Below are 25,056 nucleotides of genomic sequence, written 5' to 3' on the forward strand. Positions count from 1 at the left end.
AATTGTAGGTCTCCTGCTCCATGGTTTTACTCACATTCTGTCATATATTTCATGTTATAGCAGTCTCAGATGATGACCCAGCACATGTTGTTTGTTATAAGAACACTTTCACAACAGATGTGACAATAGCAAAAAATGTACCAACGTGAGATTTCTAAGATAGCTACAGCACTCAACCAAGATTTAAGAATCTGAAGTGGCTTTCAAAATCTGATTGGAACGGGGTCTGGAACATGCTTTCAGAAGTTCTAAAAGAGCAACACTGATGCAGAAACTACAGAACTGGAACAGGTCCAGAGACGGGCTACTAGGATGATCCGAGGAATGGAAAACCTGCCTTATGAAAGGAGACTCAAAGAGCTTGGCTTGTTTAGCCTGGCCAAAAGAAGGCTGCGTGGGGATATGCTTGCTCTATATAAATATATCAGGGGGGTTAACATTAGGGAGGGAGAGGAATTATTTAAGTTTAGTTCTAATGTAGGCACGAGGACGAATGGGTACAAACTGGATATTACGAAGTTTAGACTTGAAATTAGACGAAGGTTCTAACCATTAGGGGAGTGAAGTTTTGGAACAGCCTTCCGAGGGAAGTAGTGGGGGCAAAAGACTTATCTGGCTTCAAGACTAAGCTGGATAAGTATATGGAGGGGATGTTATGATAGGATAGTTTAATTTGGGCAATTGATCTTGGATTATCACCAGATAAGTCTGCTCAATGGTCTGCAGGGGGATGTTGGATGGGATGGAAACTGAGTTACTGCAGAGAATTCCTTCTTGGGTGCTGGCTGGTGAGTCTTGCCCACATGCTCAGGGTTTAGCTGATCGCCATATTTGGGGTCGGGAAGGAATTTTCCTCCAGGGCGGATTGGCAGGGGCCCTGGAGGTTTTTCACTTTCCTCTGCAGCGTGGGGCATGGGTCGCTTGCTGGTGGATTCTCTGCAGTTTGAGGTCTTCAAACCAGTTTTGAGGATTTCAATAAGTCAGTCCTGGATTGGGGTTGTATAAAAAAAGTGGATGGGTAGGGTTCTGTGGCCTGCCTTGTGCAGGAGGTCAGACTAGATGATCATATTGGTCCCTTCTGACCTATGAGTCTATGAGAACCTGAACCTCCATAAAAGAAAATCAACTTCTGCTGGTGGCATCTGACTCGGATGAAGAAAATGAACATGCGTTGGTGTGCATTCCTTTGGATTTTTATCGAGCAGAACCCACCATCAGCATGGACACACATTCTCGGGAATGGTGGTTGAAGCATGAAGGGACACACGTATCTTCAGCGTTGCAAGATAGTTACGTGCCAGACGTGCTAGCTACCACAGTGCCATGCGAATGGCAATTTTTACTTTCAAGTAACAACGTAAACAAGGGGGGAGCATTATCTCCTGCAAATGTAAACAAACTTGGTTCTCTGAGCGATTGGCTGAACAACAAGTAGGACTGAGTGGGCTTGTAGGCACTAAAGTTTTATGTTTTATTTTTGAGTGCAGTTTTTTTTGTACATAATTCTACATTTGTAAGTTCAACTTTCATTAGAGATTGCACTAAAGAATTTGTATTAAGTGAACTGAAAAATACTCTGATTTTTACAGTGTAACTATTTATAATAAAAAATATAAATTTAGCACTGTACACTTTGTATCCTGTGTTGTAATTGAAATCAATATATTTGAAAACGTGGAAAACATCCAAAAATTTATATAAATAGTATTCTATTATTGTTTAACAGTGTGATTAATCACAATTAATTTTTTTAGTCGCTTGACAGTCCTAATATTTAGGATTTCACAAGAGCTTAGAAGCTGCAGCATTAGCAGGTAGAAGTCACATTAACCTAATTTTGTTTTAAGATAGCATATACACTTCAATTGTTTATAACATTAAAATCACAAGTGTACAGAATGGCCACATTTCAGTCCAGTAATACAGATCTAAAATGGCCACCACTTACCTATCATGTGTAAGTTGCTGAACAAGTTCCTGCCAATGCCTGCTGGCACTTAAATCTGTTTTATACATTCCTCTAATGTGCTGAATCACCTTCTTTCTTTCCATTCCTTGCGACAAAGAGACCGCCTGGGTAATGTCTGCAGCTATTTTGGAAATATCTTTTGACTTTGCATCCAGACGCTGAGAGAGACTGAGAAAAAAAGCAGAGTATTCATTAGGCATTTTATACTTGGTACTGAGTGAAGACAGCGTACTGAATACCTTAGAACAAGGGTTCTCAAACTTCATTGCACCACGACCCCCTTCTGACAACAAAAATTACTACATGACCCCAGCAGGGGGTGGGGGGGGAGGAGGCAGCAGGAGGGGGAAACCAAGCCTGAGCATACCCAAGCCCCGCCCTCTCTGGTGTGGAGGGCAAAGCCAAAGGCTTCAGGTTTGGCCCCAGCAAGTCTAATGTCAGCCCTGGCAACCCTATTAAAACAGGTCCTGACCCACAGTTTGAGAACCACTGCCTTAGAAGCGCAGGATGGCAAGGGACCTCAAGAGATCATCTAGTCCAGTCCCCCTGCACTCATGGCAGTACTAAATATCATCCAGGCCATCCCTAACAGGTGTTTGTCTAATCTGCTCTTAAAAATCTTCAATGATGGAGATTCCACAACCTCCCTAGGCAATTTATTCCAGTACTTTACCATCCTGACAGCTAGGAAGTTTTTTCTAATGTCCAACCTTAACCTCCGTTGCTGCAATTGAAGCCCATTTAACAGTTTAATCAGTTAGCTAGTTACTGTCCAGAGTCCTTGATGTGGTAGGCTCACTGACAGTTTGATATATAATTTGCATTCTGAAGGGCATAAATATAAGTCGTGTACACATCTGATTTCTTAGCAACTAAATATTCCCAACAAAACTCAACCAGCAATAAGCAAAAACAATTCTTGTGGAATGTACATTAACTAAATTATATGATGATGTTTATATTAATCTTCTTAAAAGCAATGAACTTGAGTGATAGTTTAAGTCTCTCAAAGTCAACATGAGTGGCAAAAATCTTATTTTCTGCTCTGGCTTCTTTATGCTGTGCAAAGAAAACAGAGAATGTGACAAAATGGGCCCTAAAATGCTTGGATCTGGCCAGGGGAGAATTCCCCCAGTGCAGGAAACTGGACCATCTTGCAAGTCCTGGTGTAAGGGGCGTGCCAGGTACCTGGCTGCAGCAAAGCCACAGCATGTACTGTTGTGGGCATTATGGACATTGCAGCTGCTTATAGGCAGGGACAGGTTGCCATAGCCTTTTTAACAGGGCTGTCTAAGTTATCTAAATTATACTAGGGCTGCTTTGGCTCCACAGAGCAACCCAGAATTGGGAAGATAAAGATAACCCTTCACTCCCAGTGGGTAACAATATAAGGTCAGAGGGACCACTGAGTCGCAACATCCTTGGGGGAAACTGACGTACTTATAAATGTATATAATGGCACCTATATACCACAGGGATGGTAACCTTAGGCCAGGCCTGCACAACTCGTAAAGCGGCGAGGGCCACATTACTCCAAAGAAAACAACTGAGAGCCAAAACCCCCATGACCCGCAGAAACACTCACCCCACCTCCCTAGAACCTCCCGGCCCCGCAGAAACAAACTCTCCTGCCCCAGCGCCGCCCCACCAAAACAGCTGTGGGCCAAAAGGAAGGTTGGGGGTGCGGAGGTGATACTTTATTTAAATCAACCAGGGGCTCCCAGCTGAAGAGGTGGCTGGGAGCTGTCAGGGGCAAATTAAAGGGCCCGGGGCTCCGGCAGCTGGGGGAACCCACAGCTTTGAGGGGCTGGGGCAGGGATTTAAAGGGCTCAGAGCTCCTGCCGCTGAGGGCAGCCCTAGCCCTTTAAATCCCAGCCCCAGCCCATCCGCTGGAGCCGCAGCCAGGAATCAAAGGGCTCTGGGCTGCCTGCAGCCATGGGGAGCCCTGAGCCCTTTAAATCTCAGCTGCCGCTGGGATTCAAAGGGCTCTGGGCTGCCCGTAACTCCACCAGAGAGGTCCTTTGGGGCCATCTGCCTGTCCCAAGTCAGGATAAAGGAGGAGGGTTGGGCGTGGGGCTAGCAACTCCACCCCGTAAAAATTCAACCTGCTACAGAAACGTCAAAAATACAGACAGACTTTTACCCTGGAAAAAGAAGGGTCTTCAATTCGAAGATGCATGACGCTGGATGGTAAAAGCTGTGAGGAAGCCACTAAGCTGATTACCCTTCTTGCAACCAGGAGGATTACCATAGGCACATGGCAAAAAAATGGGCTATACCTGGAACCAGTTAGAACGAATGGCCCAGGATAGAGGACTCTGGAGATCTGTTGTTGGCAGCCCATACCCCGATTGGGGTGATGGGCATGAGCGAGTGAGTGTGGGCTGCCCATGGCGGCGGGGAGCCCTGAGCCCTTTAAATCTCAGCCATGGCCAGGAATCTCTGCGGGCAGCCCAGAGCCCTTTGAATCCCGGCCGTGGCTGAGATTTAAAGAGCTCTGGGCTCCCCGCCATTGCGCCTTTTGAATCCCAGCAGCAGGCATACAGTGAGCCTCCGCGGGCCGCATGTTGTGCAGGCCTGCTCTATGCCTTCTTCCCCACAATACCTCAAAGAGTGAAAAGGAGCTAGATAATGAGAGCTGGAAAGGTTTTGAGCACACTGAAGTCCGAACACACTTAGTGACTCAACAACCTACACGGAGCATGAATTTTTGATGATTACAGGGCAGTTTCCACAGCTTCTACTGTTTGTCTGTGTTCTGAACCTTTAGGTTTATTACGTTAGATTAAATCTGTATGGTCTCATTAGCCTCAAGGAATCTGAAACAGGATTTGAACAAAAGCAAGGCATAACAGGCAGGGGGAGCATAAACAACCTTTGTATGCTTCACACTTAACTTAGCAAGAAGAGCAACATTCAGTTTTGAGTTTGATTTGAAGCACAGTGGTGTTTTAGACATCTTCGGGTCTTCCAATGGATCATCTCAACCCCAACAAAAAACGTTTACTTCAAAAGAATGGCTTGAAGCATCAGTGACTTAGATAGTTGGAATCCTTTCACAAAGAATTTAAGAGCTATAATCTTTTAAGTGGATGATCACTTAACCCTGAAGGCTTTCACAAGCTTACATAGAAGTTTATGCATACTGTAGACTCAGGGGTGTCTAAAAGATGCTGATCCCACAACAAGATTTCAGAGTTCAAGGCAACATCTTCATGAAGATCCCACACACAGTACAGGTAGATTGAGCTCCCAAGAGAAAAAAAATCAAGAGAGGGACCAAAAGCACTTGGAGTGGCAAACTGCAGGATCACGAACAAAGACCTGTCTTAAGTGTTTACCTCTGGAGAAACAGCTATATGTAGTATTTTGAAAATTACTCTGCACTTTATAAGTACTATACCTTCCTTGTTATATGTCACTCAGCTATTCTATTTCTTGCCTATGTAACTTTAGAGCCTCATGGCCAAGATGGAGTCTGCTCTGCAGGCAGCTCTGGCCAAGAGAAGGCGCGTGCAGGAATGCGTCAGGAGAAATCCCTTCCACCCCAGGGGCACCTGTTCCAAACCCCCCCAGAGTGAACACACACACCCACCCACAGGAAAAGTACAATGGATATAACAAAGGAAGATATTTATTTACAGAGAGATGAGAGGAGAAAAACAACAAGGGGAAATATAGGGGAACAGTAAAACAGGGCTGCATTCAAACCAAAACCCCACAGGCCCAGTGGTAGCACAGTCTGACAGGGCAGACACTGAGCAACGTGTCTGAACATAGAGTTCAGGAGGCCTGGGCAAAGTTCCAGTCCAGTGGTGAGTCTTGGGTGCTCCTGGTCGTCTTCGGTGCCAGTGAACTCTCCCCAGCAAACCCCTCCGGTGCGCTCTTCTGCCGCTCTGTGCAAAGTCACACAGAGCAACCACCTCCCCACTTAACTAGCTACAACCTCCCTCCTTGTTCCCAGTGCAGAGTCACAAGCCCCAGTACTCACAGCCCCACGCAGCCCTGGGCAGCCGTGATACTGGCTCCAACTCCTGCCTGTCCTTCTCAGGCGATTCCCCTCTGGCACAGTGCTGCTCCGGGCTCCTGTCCTGGGCTGTCCCCGATCGGGCCTGTCCTCCTCAGGCAGGTTCTCCCTGCTTCACTTTTCCAGGGCCTGCCCCTCTCTCTCTGGAGCTCAAGCGCTGCCCCCTGGAGTTTCCCTCCTTTTTCTTACTCTCCCCCTCCCTCTGGGAAAAAGATTTAAAGGGGCCATGCTCTCTAAACCCCAAAGAGGTTATACCTATATTCTATATGCTCAGTGATTTTTGTATGAAAGATACTTTTATAGATGTAAAGTCTCTGAACTGTAAGTGATCTGAAGTCTAAAAAAGGATTTTTAAAATGGATGTTATATTTACCTATTAAAATACATAAATTAATATTAAACATGCCTCCATTACCAGGGAATAGAAAAAAGAGCCCAATATGTTTATTCCATGTATCATTTCAATTTTATTATTTTATTCCACTGTGTAATTAGTACATATTTTCCCTTTCTATCTAGGACCCCATGAAGTTATTTAACACACTGTTTCAGAGGCAAGGCTGATTGTTAGCTAACTTGCTTATCCTCAATAAAGCATCTTGGCTGTCTCTCTAACACATACCACATTGATATATTTTATTCTGGGTAACATTGTCTACAAAGAGATAAAGCTCTTCGTTTGGCCAAACATTCCAATGTGGAGATCCACATGTGTATTTTCAAAGGGAAAGAAAAAGTGAAAGAGATAGCAACTAAACTATATTATGAAGAATAGTGGAAACATCTGACTAATCCATCACAAGCTATTTAAGACTGAATTGTATCAAGAAACAAGAGTTTGCAAAGCTCAAAAATGCAAATGCTAAGGCAAATATATGGAGGTTACTTACTGTAGCTGGAGGTTCTTCAAGAGGTGTGATCCCTATCTATATTCCACACATTCGGTATGCATGCGCACCATGCACCTGAGTCTGAAGATTTTAACAAGCAGTGTCCGTTGGCCCACACATGCGCAGCAGATCTCCTCATGCTCCCAAGTGAGAGTATAAGAAGAAGTGTAAGTTGACACCCTCTCAGTTCCTCCTCTTATTGCAAATCTCTGCTGTGGATCTGCTTAGAGGTTGGAGGCTTAGCAGTGGAATACACGTAGGGATCACAGAGTAAGTAACCTCCACTTCAAGTGCTGGTTCCTATGTATATTCCACAAATGGGAGATTGACAAACAGTTAGAGTGGTGGTGGGTGCGAGAAAGTTGGCCAATGAAGATGCTTGCAGCACAGCAGATCCACTGCTTCATCTGCAGCAGAGGCTTGGACTAGTGCATAAATGTCTAGCAAACGTGTATGGTAGCTGCTTCTGCATATGTCCTTCATTGGGACCGCCTGTGGTGGCCTGAGCTCTCATGGAGTGGGTCGTTATACTGCCCGGAGGTGGAATACAAGCTAGTCTGTAGCATTCAATCATGGAGCCAGAAACCAGCTGAGAAATCTGAGAAGATATAGCCTGACCATGGGATCTCCGTGTTATCACAATGAAGAGTCTTGGAGACTTTCCAATTAACTCTGTTCTTTGCCAGTAAAAGGCCAGTGCATGCCTTATGTCAAGGAACTAAGGTCTCTTCTCTTCAGGAGAAGCACAGGGTTTTGGAAAAAGAATAGGTAGTGAATATACTGCAGGGGTCAGCAACCTTTCAGAAGTGTTGTCCCGAGTCTTCATTTATTCACTCTAATTTAAGGTTTTGTATGCCAGTAATACATTTTAACAGTTTTAGAAGGTCTCTTTCTATAAGTCTATAATATATAAACAAACTTTTGTTGAATGTAAAGTCAATAAGGTTTTTAAAATGTTTAAGAAGCTTCATTTAAAATTAAATTGCAGAGCTCCCCCACATGCCCCTAGACAGGTGGCCAGGACCCGGGCAGTGTTAGTGCCACTGAAAATCAGTTTGCATGCCACCTTTGGCCTACCCCAATATATTGCTTATGGTGGAATCTGGAGACTACCTTGGGTAAAAATTTAGGGTGAAGGCAGGGGGAATACCTTGTGAAATACCATAAGGGGGGGCATGTCCACCATGAGGGATGACAGTATGCTAACGCTCCTGGCCAAAGCAATATCCACTAGAAATGCCCCCATATGGATAGCAACATATTCCATGTCCCATCTAAGGGTTCAAACGGAGGTCTAGTAAGCTTTGATAACACAAGGTTCAGATCCCACAGTAATGTGGGTTTAGTGACTGGAGGAAAGGTCTTGAGACCTTCATGAACCATGTCAGAGGTCAAAGTGGAGAAAGGCACTAATGGCTGCCAGGTGAACTTGTAATGAGCTGATTACCAGAGCAGACGTCTAGGTAAATCCAGATAATACAGAACGATCGAGATGCCATTTTCATCACCAACTTGCCCTCCTCTAGAAAAGAGAGGAACTGGGCTCTGTCCTCAGAGGAAAGTTTGTTCTGAAAGGCCACCAGCCTAGAGTAGTTACTTAAGTCATACTTAGCTAGCAGGACCTGGTAACTGGCAATTCAAAATGGCAAGCCTGCAGATGAGAAGCCCCAAGAGATCCAATCTGATGGTGTGGTCCTTAGATACTTAGACCTATTATGTTCCATCGCAGCCTGTACGACCAGGGAGTTGGGAGCAGAATGAGAGAACAGGAATTTAGCTCTTTACAGAACTAAATAGCACTTCTCAGCCCTTTTAGGTGCCGGGGCGCAAGACACTGGTGTACCAGACCAGACCAATCTCACTGGTTCCACTATGGCTTGTTAACTGGGAGAGGCACCATACTTGGGCCCTGAGGCTGCCCAATGTCCAACAGTTGGTGTTGTGGGTCTTGGACTTCCTCCAGAGATAACTGGAGATCAGTAGCCACTCTTCATAGTACGTCCTGGTATTGCCTATGATCGTCTGGTGGGGATGGGGAAGGAGAGACTACCTCATCCAGGGAAGAACAGGAGATTCCCACCGGAACCATTGGTACCTGAGGTTCTGGTTCAACATATTTCTCCTCCTCATACACCTACAGAACCAGTCACTGGTGGAAGGGAGAGGAGTGGAATGACTACTGGGTGGGTCCCAGATATCTGGTATAGGGATCTCATGTTTCCTGATAGGGTTAGAAAGAGGGACAAGCGGTTTGAGGGGTATCCCATGGCATGGGAAACCATCAGTCCCCAGGGAGCACATGTTCCTAAGAATAATGTCCATAAGTCCTGGATTGCCTGTCCAGGCTTGGTTCTCTTTGTGGAGATGAAGGAGGAACCAGTTCATTGGATTCACCCAAATCTGAAAACACTTCTGTTATAATGGCGAAGCTATCAGTACTGGGGCAATTCCATCGAATGGTTTTAAGTACAACAGTTCCTGGGACATTGAAGTAATATAGTCTACTGGTGTAGTAATGTCCCTCAGGAGGGCTGAGCCAGAGAACAGTGGAGGCTGAGGGTAAGGGAGGAAGATATCCTCCAGTGCCATATAGGTCCCTGTGTGCCCTGGTCAGCAGCCAGAGTACCAGTGCATTCCTTGGGTAGATGAGTCAGTACCACAGAGCCTGGAGCTGCACTTGTGGATGGGCAGAGCGGATGACTGTCTAGTGCTTTGGTATTAAATATCACTGACAGAACCAATATATATTCCCTTCTATCCACTTTACCCTCCATCCTGTTTTTTTCTGTGCAACCAGTTCCTTAGGGTGTTTGCATAAGGGCTCATCTGACCTCGATTGACTCAGGGAAGAAGCTTGTTTCTTATGGGCAGTCTTTGCTGAAGATCTGTCCTTGAGCCAATGAGAATGCACCTTATTCTCATGGGAAGCCCTAGAGGAAGAATCTTTGGACTTAAACACTGAGGGCTTCACACCTAAGCATGCGCTCGGAGGGGCGCTGCTTATTTGGTGAGGCCTATATATGGAATGGGTGGTCTTTCTGGCCCAGATTGGAGAGGAGCTTCATAGTCTTGCCCACTGAGTGTTTTGTAAGGTTAAGCTCACAAGCTTGGGGAATTCTCTGTTGAAACAAGCAAAAAATGCTGTACCGCACCAAAATGTGAGAATCACCCACACAGTTGGCAGTGTTGGTGTTTGTTGCTGACTAAGAAGGATCTGGGGCAAGAGATGCAGTTTTTCAAGCCCAGGAGCCTGGGCATAGTCACCGACCATGTAAAGGGAGTCCCTGGTTTGGGGAACCAAATAAGCTAAAGAATAACTATTTACAATCTTAGCTACTGGTTTTCTGAAAGGCTGAAACAAAAGAGGACACTGAATTCCAACTCAGACCATACTGCAGTAAGAAGGAACTGAGAGGGTGATGAATCACAGTGCTTCTTATAGCCTTGCTTAGGAGCACAAGGAGATGTGCAGGCCAATGGACACTACTACTTAAAATCTCTGGACTCAGGTGCATGCGTACCCCACATGTGGAATTTACACAGGAACCAGCATTTGAAGAAGAAAGTGGTTTTGTGTTCTAACCAGCTGGTTGCAATGACATGTGCCACACATTTAATTTCATGGTTCACATGCAATGGGAGAAACAGCCTGATGGATACAGTAGCTAGCCTTTCATTAGAAAGAATTGGGGGAAAAAAAAGGTCTATGCCAAATAAAAAAGATTTAAATGTTCTGAAATTTAAATAATGTCATTGGTTATTAGCGAAGGCAATCAGAAAATGTCACTTACCTACAATCAAGCTATGTTGAAACAGGTAAGAATATTGATTTTAAAAGATTTTTTATATAAAAAGTACCCATGGCATTTTGCAACAGGCTATGCCAAAGAATACTCTTCCACAGATCTTTTACTTACTTTTGCTGATTATTAATAACAGTTTTTTCCCAAACAGTTTTGTTCACACATTCCTCTGCCTCAAACTTCTTTCGATCCTGAAATTAAAGGAAAAAAAAGAAAAAAAATTCATTCCAGTTTAACTAAGCAAGTTAAAAGTTATGCTTTGTTTTTCATTTGCAAGTTCCACATCCAGAACTATTTTTAAAGTTACAACTGAGACACAAATCAATGCTTCCAAAGACATCAACAGAATCCAAGTCTGCTCACTCAGTAAAATCATCTCTTCTCACTTAAAACTTTCAGAAGTGGTGTGCCGAGTCTTCACTTATTCACTCTAATTTAAGGTTTCGCGTGCCAGTAATACATTTTAACGTTTTTAGAAGGTCTCTTTCTATAAGTCTAAAATATATATCTAAACTATTGTAGTATGTAAAATAAATAAGGTTTCGAAATGTTTAAGAAGCTTCATTTAAAATTAAATTAAAATTCACAGCCCCTCAGACTAGTGGCCAGGACCTGGGAAGCGTGAGTGCCACTGAAAATCAGCTCGAGTGCTGCCTTCGGCGCACGTGCCATAGGTTGCCTACCTCTGTTATAGCATCAGACCTTCATTCCAGTAACACTATCATTTCAACAAGGAAAGGAGTTTATAGTCAAACATAAATGACTTACAATGATTTGTATCAATTGGTTCCATTCTTCTAAGTAGCCAAAGTTGTTTTTAATTCACATATGGCCTATTCCCAACTCAGAACATCATATTGTCTAAGTAACATATTAGGACATATTGTGAACATTCATAGCAACTATTCAAAAGCTTGTGTGTTAGAGACAGGAGAGACCTAATGTACTCCAGTCATTATGTAAACATATTTAAGAGGAACCTGACCCATCCTGAAGTCAATGGCAAAATTAGAAATGACTCTAGTGAGAATAGGATTTGTCTCTATATTGTTAAAAAAAAATTAAATATCGCCAAATGTTCTTTACCACCACACAGCTGGGGTTAGATTCACAGAGAAACTTAAGTGTAGCAACATCAAAAGTCCCCCCATCTTACTTTTAAATGCCTTGAAAAAAAAAATTCAATGAAATTCACAAAGCCTGAGTTTGAGGCCTTGGCTCCCTAAACAATGAATTGAGGGAAATGGTGTCTCAGAGTGAGAAGAGCCAGTATGCTAAGCATCTCCCATTGGCTAGCTTAGGGAGATGCTTAGCGAGGGGAGGGGTGTGCACTAAGCCTTCCCCTGTCAGGGAGTTTGGCATTTAAGTCCTGGCTAGAAAGGTGGTGCCTCTTTCTGCTTGGGACTCTCAGATGCAAATCCTCTCTTGGGGTTAGGCACCTATACCATTTTTGCAAGAAGCTGAGGGGGATGTGGGGGGGATGGGGAAGGACCTCCCTCATAACTTTTAGCCCAGTGGTTAGAGTATTTACCTGGGATATGGGAGAACCCTGGTTCAACTCCTCCCTTCTACTTCAGGAGGAGAAGGTATTTGAACAGGGATTGCCACCTCTCAGGTCATTGCCCTAACCACTGAACTATGTGATATTCTGATGTGGGGCTCCCTCTGTCTCTCCTATTGAAGCTGTTCCACTGTGGATAAATATTTATTAAAATCTTTGAGCTACAGAGACCAAGGAAGCATGAGACTAACTCTGTAGCTGGTGGTTAGAGTACACACTAGGAAGATGGATACCCAGGATCCAGTCCCCCCGCTCCAGTGATTTTTTAAATATTTTGGGATTTAAAGTGGCAGTTAGGCACCTAAGTCCTTTTGTGAATTGAGCCACTTGTCCTTAAATGATATTTCTAAGAAGAAAGCTATTACAATAGCACTAACAATCATTCGTTGAAACTGAAAAGGATAGTTAATTTTGTTTAAACATGTTTATATTAAAGAGAAATGACCTCTCATTTGACTAGAAAGGATGGTTATTGATTCTATTTAATGTACTCTAGTTCAAAAATAAACTGATTACTGAAACTTCTTTAGACAATATTGTAGGTTGCTTATAATCATAACCACCTAGTAACCTGTTAAAGACTCTTATTTAAACACCTATTCTATTTACTGATTGATAAATAATCTGAATATAAAAAGAAGAGTTGGGAATTTGACCAATAAAATAATTGGTCAAATTGACCTGTTAAACATAGGTCAAATGTTATCAAATAATGTCAAAAATGGTCAAATATTTCAAAGCACTCATTTAGTAGAACAGTAACATAAAAAGAGTGTGTTTATGGTCTAAGATTTAGACTTAGATATTTATGCCTAATTACAAAAAACCCAGTTACCTAACTGAGTTATTTTAACTCAAAATTGCAAAGCACGATGAAGTTCTGAAAAATGAAAGAATAATTATTTTTTAGCAATGTTAGGTTAACATCTAAATGTGACTATTATTTAAAACTGAGCAATTACAAAAAGAACAAAGGAAACTCATCTTCTCTCGCTGTGGGCGAGGAAGTTTAAACACTGAACCCTCCTATCTCCCCCTCACTCCCTGTGAGTTAGTTTCTGTATGTTTGTCTAGTGAGTTTAGATTGCAAGCAATTTGAGGCAGGGATTGTGTTTTAACTTGTTTAATATGCTTTGTAAATCAACATTTATACTGATGGCTTGGTATACACATAAATGTACTTGAAAGTTCCAGTCAATCAAGATGCTCAGCTTTCAATTATCTTACCTTTTCCCCAACAGCTTGCATTAGCATGTAGTAAAGTGAGCGATCAAGGTATCTGAATAAGCTTCCTAACGGATAGCACCATGATGCAATCAAAACAGCAGGCTGCCACCTGCATCAGGGCCTTCGTTCTGCACTGTTTGATCCCTGTCAAATAGGTGGTCAACCAACTAGCTTCGCAAGCCTAATAGAAAATGTGATCATCTTCGTGTAGTTGCTGTACACTACATATTCAAGGAGTATAGCATTAATTGCAAATAAGGAGGTCAAATAATGAATTCTGGTTCACTAGGAAATGTTTATTAATATTCACATACCTCTTTCATGGCATTAAGGAGGTCTGGTTTTGGTGGAGCACTGGGAGAAATGCATTTATAGCCACAAAATTTTAATGCATTCATAAATACTCCTGATGAAACTTGTTCTTCTCTGGTCAATTCATCCTTATGATCATGCATTAACTCATACAGATAGAGGGCTAATTTAGGTCCATGCTAGATGAACACAAAAAAGTATAGTTATTCTCATTTTGCCAGTAGAACATGAAGAACTTGCAATATAAATGTATATATTTTTATCTGTTATCTTTTCAGGTACACTGGGACAAGTTCTCTCTACTAATGCTTGTGATTCTTGAGCTATTCTGGATTTTTCCTCTCCTGCACTCCTGCAAATATTTTTTAAATTTAAACCAGGATGTTCATGTGCAAGAGCTCCAAAGCTTTTATGCTTAAAAACATAGCAGTGCTTACTTGCAGAGGTACGCTGAGACAATCTCGAATAATCTCCTGGTGGTTTGTTTCACATACAATCTCCAAAGCTTGCTTTCTTTCTTGCAATGGTTGTGCTGGAGACAAAATATGCACTAGGAGTCTTCCAAGCTGCATACGGAATGTATCCTTACAGGACCAGAGGATTCTCCTCCACTGTTGCCTAGGAGTGCTGATTCTGCCTGTAGCCTAAAGCAAGAAGAGATTTGTTTTTCCCATCCCAGTAAACAGGGTTTCTCTGATCAGAACTTTGCACAGAGCATACAACGTAAGCTTGCAAAGAAAACTGGAACAGGGAAGGATAGGGTAAATCTGGTAGAAAAATCTTATTGAGGAAGCACATTTACAGATAATTATTTACTGGGACAGATCTTTAAAGATGACCTTACAAAGGGAAAAAAGGGTTTTGATATATAAGGTGACTTGAAGGTATTTATTTTTCTGTTTTTTTTCTGATATTAGAAATTCAGTTCTGGTTTAGGCTAGAAGACTAGGATGCTGAACTAACAGAACAATGGTGTCAACAGCCAAGAGCGAAAGTTGACCAACTCTGAGGGACAGGATTTTTAATCCAATTGTTTTTAAAAACCCTCATTTTTGTTAACTTTAATCACGAACTGTAATCAACCACTAGTTGCAATTTTTCATGAAGGAAGCCTTTGCTAAAGATTAACACCTTAATTGATAGTTTGGTATCTAGAGCTCACAATAAACATTCCTGAGACCTCCAAATGATACTCAAGCAAAGAAGTCTGAGACCAGACGTGGCATTCCTGATAGTTCCAAGGTTAAAAGAGTTAATCTCTTTCAGGTCTTCCTTAAGTCATAAAAGGAACAGAAAATAAGTCAAATTTTTATTAAATCCATTGCAAGCTCACCTTGGGAACATAAGAGTACAGTGAACCAACAGCAGCATTCAGGGAAACAGTTTTTGGTCACATCCTTTTTTTTTGGAAATACATATAATTTCTTCTTTTTAGATATAAAACCAAATGCTTCAAGTTTTCCACGTGGACAAAAGCTACTCTCACCCCAAATCCAAATCTCCATATCTTGGAACTCCCCTTGCTACACATCTTCTATGGCCTTGCTCAAATCTGAAGGATGGGAGCTCAGCTATGACAGGCCTCAGAAGTACTGACAGACCCTCCCCCCCGCCCCAAACTGATTCTAAAACCTTTTTTCCACTTCAAAAAAAAAAATCTGTTTTGTTTTTTTTAAATGAACACCAATTTATGCAAAGATCAAAACTTATCCAATATCAGGATACTTTCTTTTATGCAATGGCCAAGTGCAGTTGTGTTATAATACCTGAGATACATCTTGAGATGCAACAAAAACGGAACATTTACAAATAGGAACAGTCCTACAGAGAAACAGCATTTGCCCCAGTGGGGGGCTCCTTAAGCAATAGGAGCTAACACAGATACACTGTCTAGTTACTTACAATAGATACTTTGATTCCTTCAATCATCATTTTGAACATTTCTTTCAGAAAAGAATTTGTATTACTAGGCAGTTCTCGTTGGACCTCCTCTTCAGAGGCTTCCAGCTGGGATGTTGAAAGTCTGCACTGAATTGTGGTCTCTGGTGTACCCAATACATCAAAACAATCTTCAGTAGGTTCTTAAATGTTAAGAAGCACAAACAGATCAATGGTATCTCAGACCATGCTAACTTAATCCTAGTGTACTATAAGTACTACTAGTCATTTATCCACAGTACTACACTGTGAATATATAAACAGTTAATCTAGACACTGGTTAAACCAAATTAAAAATTAGAGTTAATCATTTAAAGACTCCATTCTGCAACTATTGCACACGCAGAACTCGCATACATTTCAGGTCCCACAAACAACAAAAGTGGCCCCTAAAGAACACATGATTCTCATTAAAAATTCAACCAATTCACAGAAATGGGGCAAACAAATGTGATTGACTAACTTTAGTAAATGGAACGGTTCTGACAAGCCATATGGACACTGAAGCCACATACACTAGATTTCTGTTGAATATAAAAGTTTGCTTAAATATGCTTCATCCTAGTATTTTTTAATGCAATTTAATACACCACAGAAGACAGTACAGCCCAATTGCTAATAGGCCAGGTCCTGGCAGGTGAGAACAAAGCTGTGTCACTTCCCTTGAAAATCCCAGTACTCTGTGGATTGGGGCATGTGGTCCTGTGTCCAAGAACCTCTGGATGCCAAGGTCTGTAGTTAAAAAGAGGTCACTCAAAGACAGTGTGTCTTGAGACCAACTCCTCCAGACAGGGGATGCAGGACACTTATCTGAGGGGTGTGGTGGGGGGGGCGGTGGAGAACACTTGGTGTATTGTATGTCATACAATAGGAGTCCATTAGTATTTGCCTTAAAAATCTAATGAAAAGCTGGCAGAGACTTCAGAACAAAACTAATAGGAAGAGGCAAACGGCAAGAGGGGGATATCTTGACGTGAACACCAGAGGTCTGATCTGATATATTCGGTGGTACAAAGAGACAGGCATCCTTCACCAAGGAAGTAAATTGACAGCAAGTTTGCTTCATTAAAAAGGGATCTCAACCAGGCTTGACTGAAAACACTGGAGACAACATGGTGAGAAAATTCTCAGGACAGGAGGATAACCTGCAGTTAGTTAAATTTAAGTTTTAGAACGCCTGTTAACAAATGGGTATATCTAAACCGAAGTTGTAAGATCTCTCACACTATTTCTTATCTGAATCTCTATTTCCCTCTTTAATAAATTTCCTTTTGTTTTATAATCTAACTCAAGTGCTGTGTGTAATACAAGAGCAGTGGTCTAAGATAAAACTGGTGAACTGTGGTACACTGTTCCTTTGGAAACAGAGGATCTGAGATTTGTGGGTATCCAGTGTTCAAGGGCTGGATACCACAGAAGGGACTCAGGGCTGGGGTACATTTGTTGTCATCCAGCAAGACAAAAAACAGGGCTGGTATAGTTCAGAAGACAGTGCCTGAGTGGCTGACAGGCCAGTTGTGTTAAGAGGCTAATGCTCTGCTACCACAAGCAAGAGTTCCTCAAATTGGAGGCAGCTGGTAACAAGGTGACTCTCAGACATGGCTGCCCTAAAAAGCATCACAGGCCCTGCTTGGCAAACTCCCACCCCCTGAAACCAGCAGGAGTTGAAGTGGGGGAGACCCTCATGAGAAGGTGGGGGAGTCAAGACCTGGAATGTGAGGTAAATTGGGGGAAGCACATGGCTGTAGGGACATAGGGAAATGGGAAAGGACAGTCATACAGAATTTCCACAGACCCATAGTCTACAGGGAAAACCTCAGAGTTGGAAAATATGGGTGCATATGGAATGGATGGATGAGGAGAATGAGTAGGTTTGCAAAGGGAATGTATAGGCCTACAGTTCTAGAATTGGAAAAGGAATAGGTGTGGAGTGAAAGTCTGTATGTAAAGACTACAAATGAATGAAAGTGGGTGGTGGAACAAATGCATGAAGTGGAGCGGGTGAGATATGTGCAATAGAATCATAGAATATCCGAGTTGGAAGGGACCTCAGGAGGTCATCTAGTCCAACCCCCTGCTCAAAGCAGGACCAATCCCCAGACAGATTTTTGCCCCAATCCCTAAATGGCCCCCTCAAGGATTGAACTCACAACCCTGGGGTTAGCAGGCCAATGCTCAAACCACTGAGCTAGCCCTCCCCTCAATAGGTCTGTGAAATTTATAAAAATTAGGCAAATTATTTTTAAAAGTTGCAAATATTGTCAGGTATGCATTATTATAGAAGAGTTCTAAATTTGACCTACATTTCTATACCTAATAATCTCAAAGGTGAGAGGCAAACTAGAAAAGCTCCCTCTTGCCTTAGAATTAATTAGAATTAGATATTTCTCACATGAACTGGCCCAGTTCAGTGAAAAAAATTAGATCCAATCTGTCAAGTATTTAAGACAAGAAGCAGAAACTAAGAACCAGGGGTGAGGATAAATTTTAAAATAAATAAAAAACACACAACATTAATCCAAATTCTGAAAGTCAGAACACCGAATAAACTCCACTCTCTTCATACCCACAACACATTAAAAACATGAATACGTTTTTAATGTAACAACACATTAGCCTGTCAGGCAACAATAAATATAAAACAACCCTTTGCCCGGCTATGCTGGAAGGAGGACAGGAGATACTGGATGCAATTTAATTAGGCAACAACTTCATTCTTATATGCCTGGGAGGACCTGGCAGATACAAGTGCACAGTGCAGGTAAGTTGCTTAATCATTTACATATATACTTGCGGTGGTGGGGGGGGAGCCTTCCATCTGCCTTCCTGCTTAACCATCCCGGTCCCCAGCCAACGCACTGCTGGGACCTCAAAATTCCTGCCTCCCTCAAATGGAGGGAGCTATAAAAGGAGAGGGAGATTGGCTTCATGCCATACCAGACATAGGAGCCCAAAATCCCCTTTCCTGCATTTTCACTCCTTTGAAGGATACCCCCTTTAAATCCTTTACCAAACCATTTTATCTGATCACTGTATCCCCTCCCTATGGAGTACCTACACTGGACATCCACTGCATGTTACATAATAAGTTGCCATATCATAGCCTAACTCTCATTTCATGTTCATCCCAACAAAGCTCCCCTTCTTCCCCCCAAAACCCACTGCGGGGAAGGCAAAAAAAATCCACTTTGCCTTGGCCAATCTGACAGTGAAGGGAAAATTCCTTCCCAGACCTCCAAGAAAGTAGCAACTAGTGCAGCAGATCCTCACAAAACCCAGTATTTCACTACTTCTGTGGGCGGAGGGTGGGTACTGCTCCACTTGATCCAGGTAAAAGAAGGCTTTTCCTGTATCAGCATGGACCTATATAGTCCCTGCCCTCTCTGTTGGTCACCTGGGGAAGGGAATAGTCAGCATCCCCACACTGCCATGGTCTGCAGTGCAGCAGAAAGTCTCTCCCTGACTTTCTAGTCCTTAAAAGGGCGCACTCCTTTTCCAATAAGCAAGACAGCAGCCCCCATCACTTTATGTGCAGTAAGGTCATTATAAGCATAGTTACCATATATTTTTCCCCTAGTTCCTACCTTGATAAATGAACCTGTTAACTGCTAGAACAGTGAGTCTCTGTAACCTCTGTATAAACTCATTCTCAGTGGCTCGAATAGGATTCTCTTGGCTCATTCTCCTCTGCATCATCATGTTAAGTTCATCACTTGCTACTAAACGCATTTTCATCACCAGTGTGTCAGACTGAGCACGAGAAAATTTCCTGGAATCTTTAAGTATAGAGAAATATATCAATAATATCCTCATGAATAGATTAAATATCACAATCGTAAATTAATTGCATGGACCAATAACTCATCTAGGAAAGTATCAGAGGGGTAGCTGTGTTAGTCTGGATCTGTAAAAGCAGCAAAGAGTCCTGTGGCACCTTATAGACTAACAGACTTTTTGGAGCATGAGCTTTGGTGGGTGAATACCCACTTCGTCACATGCATGCATCTGACAAAGCGGGTATTCACCCACCAAAGCTCATGCTCCAAAAAGTCTGTTAGTCTATAAGGTGCCACAGGACTCTTTGCTGCTTCATCTAGGAAAGGAAATTGGTTGCAGTTATGAGGGAAAATATTTGAAATACATTTCTTAAAAACGAACAAGGAATGTCCAGGTTCTTCTTTAAATTTGTAAAAGTGTGACAGTTTTTTCACTTGAAAAAGAAATGTATATAAAATTCATGTAATTACAGAGCATTAAAGTCTTTAGAGATTTGATGAACTCAAACTATATCACATTATCTATTTTCTTTAGAGTTTTCAAAATGATATAATTTCTCAGAATATTCACTGTACAAAACAGCTTCTGAACAGTCACTGTTTCACTTCCCTTTTATAATGTTACCACATTACTGCTGTTATTGAAAAGTTAATTGTTCTTATACTAGCATGCTTACAGAATGTAGGTTTTAAGCAATGTGAACTAAGATCAGTGAGGTTAACAGCTCTCAAAAGGTAAACATTTCATATTGATCTATCAGAAGTTATTTTGATAGATGCATCTATTTCATATCTAATCCTGCAAAACATTTCCTGAGAAATGTTTTTGCACAATGAATTGGTAGGCATGACCACCACTACTGCACCTGCTTCTGTAGGAAACTTATATGAAGTGGATCCAGTGAGGGACTGATGGGGCAGCTCCTGATATAACAGACTGAAGGAGGGGGGCATCAGAAGTTGACTGCAGGAATAGAAGTGTTGTTTTGGTAGACGAGGAATAATGGAATCTTTCATTGCAATGGAACCTTTGTTTTAAACAATTAACAGAACACACATCCGTTTTTTATTTAATAGTCTTCAGTGAAATCTTAAATGCAGCTGAATATAATGACCTAGATTCACAGAGCATCTTTCAGCCAAAGACTCTAAAAGCACTTCACAAAAATGATTCACGAAGTATTATAGCCTGAACTGGTAGTGCTACCTAGAGCTAAGGTTGCATAACACTTTCCATTACAGCATTTATCTTCTTATGAAACTAATGGTTCAAACTGAAATTATGCATGCCAGGTGTCTACCTCAAGCGGATTTTTTGTGTGTGAAAGTTTCAGTTAAAATAGTTCAGTTAGTTTTCCTTAATCTCATTCTTAAAACATTTTTTTCCATGTTAAAAAACCATGCACTCTTTCAGAAGCTTTACTACCTAAATGTTTTGGATCAGGAACTTGAAACAAAAATTTGCCCCCTCTAGTAGCTGGTCCACATGGCAGTAGGGAATTCTCATCCTCTATCAGTTACTCTGTTAGCGTAAGTTATCGACTGTGGATTTAAATTTCAGAACTCTGTTCATGACCCAAGTCGGGGGCTCCATATGATACTACATGAAATTGCTTTTCAGGGTTTTTGTTTGAAGATTAGGAAATTATATACAAATACTGTATGAAAAAGAACGTAACGTTGCAAAGGCACACGCTCAAGTTAGGAAATGCCAGAATTAAAGTTGCCTTTTTGCATATGCATTATGATGCAGTCTTTAATTATGTGATCACATAACCCTGTGGAAAAAAGTAGTATGTGATCACGTATTTAAAGACCATCAAAATGCAAGGAGGACAAGTTATATAGGCAATCTTAATTCTGCCGTTTTCTAACTTCACTGTGTGACTTTGTAATCTTAATATTATTTTAATGCAAGGTGTGTATGTGGGGGAAGGGTTATATATGTATGTTTGTTAACTCATTATTTCAAATCCAAGTTGAATTTGGCTCTGGAGTCTTCAGGGATGGCGCAGTGTTAAGTGAAGGAGAAAGTATTGCTGCATTCCCTTCTCCCAATGTATAAGCAACACTTATTCTGCACACCTACTGAATGCAAAATTTGTACAAAAGTTACACTTCTGTTCACCTGACATACAACATAGAAAAAACTTAGATCATCATTTTTTCCACAGGTGGATTTGCACTTAGGGTGATCAGACAGCAAATGTGAAAAAATCAGAATGGAGGCTGGGGGTCATAAGAGCCCATATAAGAAAAAGACCCCAAAATTGGGACAGTCCCTATAAAATTGGGACATCCAGTCACCCTATTTGCACTAGACTTTTGTTTCTTAAATATAGCAGTATATTGATTGGTGAAATGGTCATGTAGTACCAAAAATAAAGTTGCAGGGAACTCAACACCACAAGTACACAGATATACACTTTTACAACCTCTGTCTCATTGAGTGCCAGTGTAGAAAAATATGACTGGCTTCATCACATAACGAGGGCAGAAGCTATAAAATTCTCTAACACAACATACTATTAAAATTTATCACTCACCAGCAATGCTTTTACGTTTTTGAAACATTGCGTGATGATGGGTAGCAGGTAAACGTAAAGAGTTAGCCAGATCTTGAGAGTCTTGGTTTGCTGTAGCTTTTATTAATTCAATAGCTGCCTGAAGAACTCTGAATTGCAGAGCAATTGCCATGTCTACAAATGAGAGGCAACAATGAGCACATGACATTTTCCTCAAGGTAGTTTACATAAATAAGTTTCTGAAATGTTAGCATGTTTCTTATTTTCATTTTATCCTTTATATATATTTCTATAACACCAAAATAATAGAATTTCACACATTATAAAACTTTTGAAAAACACATTTCAACACTTGTTTCAGAAAGAGGTGACAAGCTTTTTTTTGAGAAGCTGATGGAAATTAAAAAGGGCAAGATATTTTTAAATTTCAAAACTATACACTTCTGAGAAAGTCACTGCAAAACCACCCCAATAATAGATGCACGTCACAGTACCAATTACAAAGCAAAGACTCCTCTCTTCTTTGGGAAAAAAGAGTCACCAAATTTAATGTCTTCATAATTTTATTTATTAAAAGTTATAAATGGAAATAACTTATATAGACTCTTTGATATAGTCACTATTTTCATAATACTCCAAATATTCCATTCCAGGCCTTTTACCTCAGATGCCCAGGCAGAACTCCACTTACTGGTACATGTTTATAACCACAAGATTAGGACTGTAATTAAGCCACTATTGTATGAGGGTCATTTACAGGAAAATAAGGTACACAACCAGGTACCCCATCAACTCTAACAATTAGCCCTTTTTGCGATAGGAATATCCTCTGTGAAATCTATGAGAAAGTTAACGGTTACATTTTCAAATCCTGTGGAAGTGAAAGCTTATGACTTACTTTGTGTCTTCTCATTTTTATTGTTTTGAAGATGTCCCAGTAGTACAATGAGGTCCTCAATAACACGAAAATACTGAGAACCTAAGGAACTGCAGGCATGAATTGTGACTGCTACTAGCAATTGTTGTATATCACACAGAAGTAGCTTGTAGTCATTCAAAGGAATGCTGTAAACAAAGTCAGATATAATTACTACAAATAGTGCCATTTTAATTCTGATTGTTTCATATGAATACGAAAAATTAAACACAGTACTTGGTATGGTTAGTAGAAGGAAAAGTAATTTACAAATAATGTTACAAAATCCAAACACTGCCACACTTAATCTGATACTGTTGAAGACAGGGAAACAAACTGTTGACACAAAGGCAACATTAGCTATGTTTTAGTTCAGAAGAAGTGGACACCAAAAATCTCCAGAAGAGATTCCAGTGTTAAGAATGAAGTTCTATATAATGGTCTTGAAAGCAAACGACTTTTACATTAAGTGAAGAACAAATCTGAATTATAAAGTTCTCAAATCACTGAACTTTAAACATTGTACCATTCTCTCCAGTTCTTCAACCATAAATTAGTGTTATACTGAACATTCAAAATTTTGAATAATTTGTTCTGCGCCATAGTAACTGAACACATGAGCAAACAGTTTTACTTTCTCTTCTGTTTAGATTTCAAAAAGGAAGTATGTAAAATATGTTTAAACATATCAGCTTGTGAGTAAATTTAGTGCATTATTAGATCGTGAACAGTGCAGCTATTCTTTGGATGGGAGTAGCAGACTATTCTTATGTAAACTGCATCTCTTTCCCAGTCTAGTTGCTCCTGCAGATCAGCCACCGGTCAGTCACATTTTTAGTAGAATGCTATTGCTTCTTGTCCATGATTGATGTTTATTTGCATAGCACAGTGTGACTTATATCTGGGTTTCCCAACCTGGGAATCATGGCCTGAGACAAGGAAAATACCTGACTTTCAGTTCTTTAGTCCCATCTCTGTCTTTCAGTGAAGGACATTGCTCATTTAAGTCTCAAAGTTTCTTATGTTCTACACAAATTTAATGACCCCCTTAGTTTAATTGCTGATCATCATTTACATCAAAATGAAAGAACTATGACTACAAGTTCTTTATACTAAAGAAATTAATCAAATTTTTTATTTCCTATATGAATAATTTTGTTTTGTGTCCCTTATTTTTGGTCTTTGTTACAAACTGCATCCAACAGTTGAGCCTTGGTAAGTTGAAAGGTATGCTTTCAGCAATATCCTCCTTGCCAATAGTGGCCACTACCTTCCAGAAGCCAGGACTCTTCTCTGCTGTAAACTCATCTAGCTCCTTGCCTATGCACGGCATAGCAGACATAACAGCCAGCTGGGCAAGGAACGGGATGAGCCCCAGAGCAGCTAGCCAAGCCAAATTCCTTGTCCTCCCTACAATAAGTCAGATCCAATATGGAGAGAAAAAAAAAGAAAAAAAAAAAAAAAAAAAAAAAAAGGCCAGGAGGCTTCTTGAATGTTTTTCTGCCTTCCAGTTTTGCATTCAGACTGTCCCATTTTTAAATCTTCTAACACTGGTTCATTTCAAAATAGAGAATTTTCAAATAAAGACTACCAAAACCTCTCAGACACTACCACAACTTGTACATTTATTTTACTGGAAGATAGATTAGCTATTTAACTCATCTAATCCAACAAAATTTGTTAGCTACCATTTACAGATGAATTGCACAATAGAAATGTTAGACAAATACACAGTGAAAGTTAACGAGGTTTTAAGAAGTGCTATGATGAATGAGACAGATTTTAAGACTAAACATAGCACTGTCCATTGATCCAGTGTACAACTATGGCTCTCCAGGAGACGACTGCTGTGGGTACAAATTAAAGTACAATATTTAATTTCTTCAACTGAATTTAAGACTGCGAAATGTTTATTACAAAAATGTATGACCAAGTTATCTGAAAAAACAAGAGTGATTTAGAGCTGTAATAATAGATACTTTATTCTGTACAAAAAGTCAGTTCTCTACTATTAATTATATCTAAGTTAATGTCATAAAAAAGAGTCCATAAAATCTGTAAATTATGGCCTGCTAAAGAAGTTATGCACATGCTTAAATTTAAACCAGGTGA

At 40.9% G+C, this 25,056-nt stretch overlaps 1 protein-coding gene across 1 annotated transcript in view; it reads right to left on the minus strand.

Annotated features, from left to right (window-relative positions):
* LYST (lysosomal trafficking regulator) overlaps positions 1–25,056 on the minus strand; it is a 167,555-nt gene that overhangs the window by 39,761 nt on the left and 102,738 nt on the right. The window contains 8 exon segments of the mRNA XM_030556944.1: positions 1,949–2,137; positions 10,804–10,880; positions 13,792–13,968; positions 14,227–14,433; positions 15,692–15,870; positions 19,312–19,503; positions 22,050–22,202; positions 22,927–23,093. Coding sequence (XP_030412804.1) covers positions 1,949–2,137; positions 10,804–10,880; positions 13,792–13,968; positions 14,227–14,433; positions 15,692–15,870; positions 19,312–19,503; positions 22,050–22,202; positions 22,927–23,093 — 1,341 coding nt within the window.

Source organism: Gopherus evgoodei, chromosome 3, assembly GCF_007399415.2.
Source record: "Gopherus evgoodei ecotype Sinaloan lineage chromosome 3, rGopEvg1_v1.p, whole genome shotgun sequence".
NCBI lineage: Eukaryota > Metazoa > Chordata > Testudines > Testudinidae > Gopherus > Gopherus evgoodei.